Source organism: Echiichthys vipera (genome assembly GCF_963691815.1).
Source record: "Echiichthys vipera genome assembly, contig: SCAFFOLD_96, whole genome shotgun sequence".
NCBI lineage: Eukaryota > Metazoa > Chordata > Actinopteri > Perciformes > Trachinidae > Echiichthys > Echiichthys vipera.
In genome coordinates this window covers 9,831-12,500 of record NW_028154852.1, presented here as the reverse complement: position 1 = coordinate 12,500, position 2,670 = coordinate 9,831, and the positions used below count along the sequence as shown (strand labels likewise).

The following is a 2,670-nucleotide window of genomic DNA, read 5'->3' as shown; positions in this document are numbered from 1 at the left end:
TCTCCTCCCCCAACACACAGATTGGTTCCACTTTCTCAGGTAACAACATCTGGCTCTGTGTGTGTGTGTGTGTGTGTGGTTAGCAGTGTCAACACACACACACACACACACACACACACACACACACACACACACACACACACACACACACACACACACCTCCCCCTCTCCTTGGAATGTGGCAGATTTGAAGGAAATTCCACCTAAAAACTGAATCTGAGATTTTCTGCAGACGACAACAACGACACGTTTATGCTCCTAGAGTGGACTTTAGCACACGTTTAGTCTCCTAGAGGACACTTTAACACACGTTTATGCTCCTAGAGGACACTTTAACACACGTTTATGCTCCTAGAGGACACTTTAGCACACGTTTATGCTCCTAGAGGACACTTTAACACACGTTTATGCTCCTAGAGGACACTTTAACACACGTTTATGCTCCTAGAGGACACTTTAACACACGTTTATGCTCCTAGAGGACACTTTAACACACGTTTATGCTCCTAGAGGACACTTTAACACACGTTTATGCTCCTAGAGGACACTTTAACACACGTTTATGCTCCTAGAGGACACTTTAACACACGTTTATGCTCCTAGAGGACACTTTAGCACACGTTTATGCTCCTAGAGGACACTTTAGCACACGTTTATGCTCCTAGAGGACACTTTAGCACACGTTTATGCTCCTAGAGGACACTTTAACACACGTTTATGCTCCTAGAGGACACTTTAACACACGTTTATGCTCCTAGAGGACACTTTAGCACACGTTTATGCTCCTAGAGGACACTTTAGCACACGTTCATGCTCCTAGAGGACACTTTAACACACGTTTATGCTCCTAGAGGACACTTTAACACACGTTTATGCTCCTAGAGGACACTTTAGCACACGTTTATGCTCCTAGAGGACACTTTAGCACACGTTTATGCTCCTAGAGGACACTTTAACACACGTTTATGCTCCTAGAGAACACTTTAACACACGTTTATGCTCCTAGAGGACACTTTAGCACACGTTTAGGCTCCTAGAGGACACTTTAACACACGTTTATGCTCCTAGAGGACACTTTAACACACGTTTATGCTCCTAGAGGACACTTTAGCACACGTTTATGCTCCTAGAGGACACTTTAACACACGTTTATGCTCCTAGAGGACACTTTAGCACACGTTTATGCTCCTAGAGGACACTTTAACACACGTTTATGCTCCTAGAGGACACTTTAGCACACGTTTATGCTCCTAGAGGACACTTTAACACACGTTTATTCTCCTAGAGGACACTTTAACACACGTTTATGCTCCTAGAGGACACTTTAGCACACGTTTATGCTCCTAGAGGACACTTTAGCACACGTTTATGCTCCTAGAGGACACTTTAGCACACGTTTATGCTCCTAGAGGACACTTTAACACACGTTTATGCTCCTAGAGGACACTTTAACACACGTTTATGCTCCTAGAGGACACTTTAACACACGTTTATGCTCCTAGAGGACACTTTAACACACGTTTAGGCTCCTAGAGGACACTTTAACACACGTTTATGCTCCTAGAGGACACTTTAGCACACGTTTATGCTCCTAGAGGACACTTTAACACACGTTTATGCTCCTAGAGGACACTTTAGCACACGTTTATGCTCCTAGAGGACACTTTAACACACGTTTATGCTCCTAGAGGACACTTTAGCACACGTTTATGCTCCTAGAGGACACTTTAACACACGTTTATGCTCCTAGAGGACACTTTAACACACGTTTATGCTCCTAGAGGACACTTTAGCACACGTTCAGGCTCCTAGTCGGGCCACAGGGGGGCGGTGGTTCCCCAGAGTACTTGTATCAGAGTTTTCTTACCTGCAGTCAATGTGAGGGGCAGCAGAACCCTGAAGACCAGACCTACAGTCAGCTCTGAGGGCATCCTGAACCCTGAAGATCCACCTGGGTCCACTCTCAGTCCTCTCCGTTAACCCGGGTCTACAGTCCCAGGTCTACAGTCCCAGGTCTACAGTCCCAGGGTAACAGTCCCAGGTCTACAGTCCCAGAGTAACAGTCCCAGGTCTACAGTCCCAGGTCTACAGTCCAGGGTAACAGTCCCAGGTCTACAGTCCCAGGTCTACAGTCCAGGGTCTACAGTCCCAGGTCTACAGTCCCAGGGTAACAGTCCCAGGTCTACAGTCCCAGGTCTACAGTCCCAGGGTAACAGTCCCAGGTCTACAGTCCCAGGTCTACAGTCCCAGGGTAACAGTCCCAGGTCTACAGTCCCAGGTCTACAGTCCCAGGGTAACAGTCCCAGGTCTACAGTCCCAGAGTAACAGTCCCAGGTCTACAGTCCCAGGTCTACAGTCCCAGAGTAACAGTCCCAGGTCTACAGTCCCAGGTCTACAGTCCAGGGTAACAGTCCAGGGTAACAGTCCCAGGTCTACAGTCCCAGGTCTACAGTCCCAGGTCTACAGTCCCAGGGTAACAGTCCCAGGTCTACAGTCCCAGGTCTACAGTCCCAGGGTAACAGTCCCAGGTCTACAGTCCCAGGTCTACAGTCCCAGGGTAACAGTCCCAGGTCTACAGTCCCAGGGTAACAGTCCCAGGTCTACAGTCCCAGAGTAACAGTCCCAGGTCTACAGACCCAGGGTCAGCAGCAGAGGGCTGTTAGAGCCCTG

General features: G+C 48.1%; 1 protein-coding gene across 1 annotated transcript in view; it reads right to left on the bottom strand.

Annotated features, from left to right (window-relative positions):
- Window positions 1-1,931, bottom strand: part of LOC310966296 (piezo-type mechanosensitive ion channel component 2-like) — a gene marked incomplete at both ends in the record, with an annotated part of 47,310 nt that extends 45,379 nt beyond the window's left edge. Inside the window, 1 exon segment of the mRNA XM_083940877.1 lies at window positions 1,868-1,931. Within this exon segment, the coding sequence (XP_083797003.1) occupies window positions 1,868-1,931 (64 nt within the window).
- Window positions 1,932-2,670: the final 739 nt, after the last annotated feature.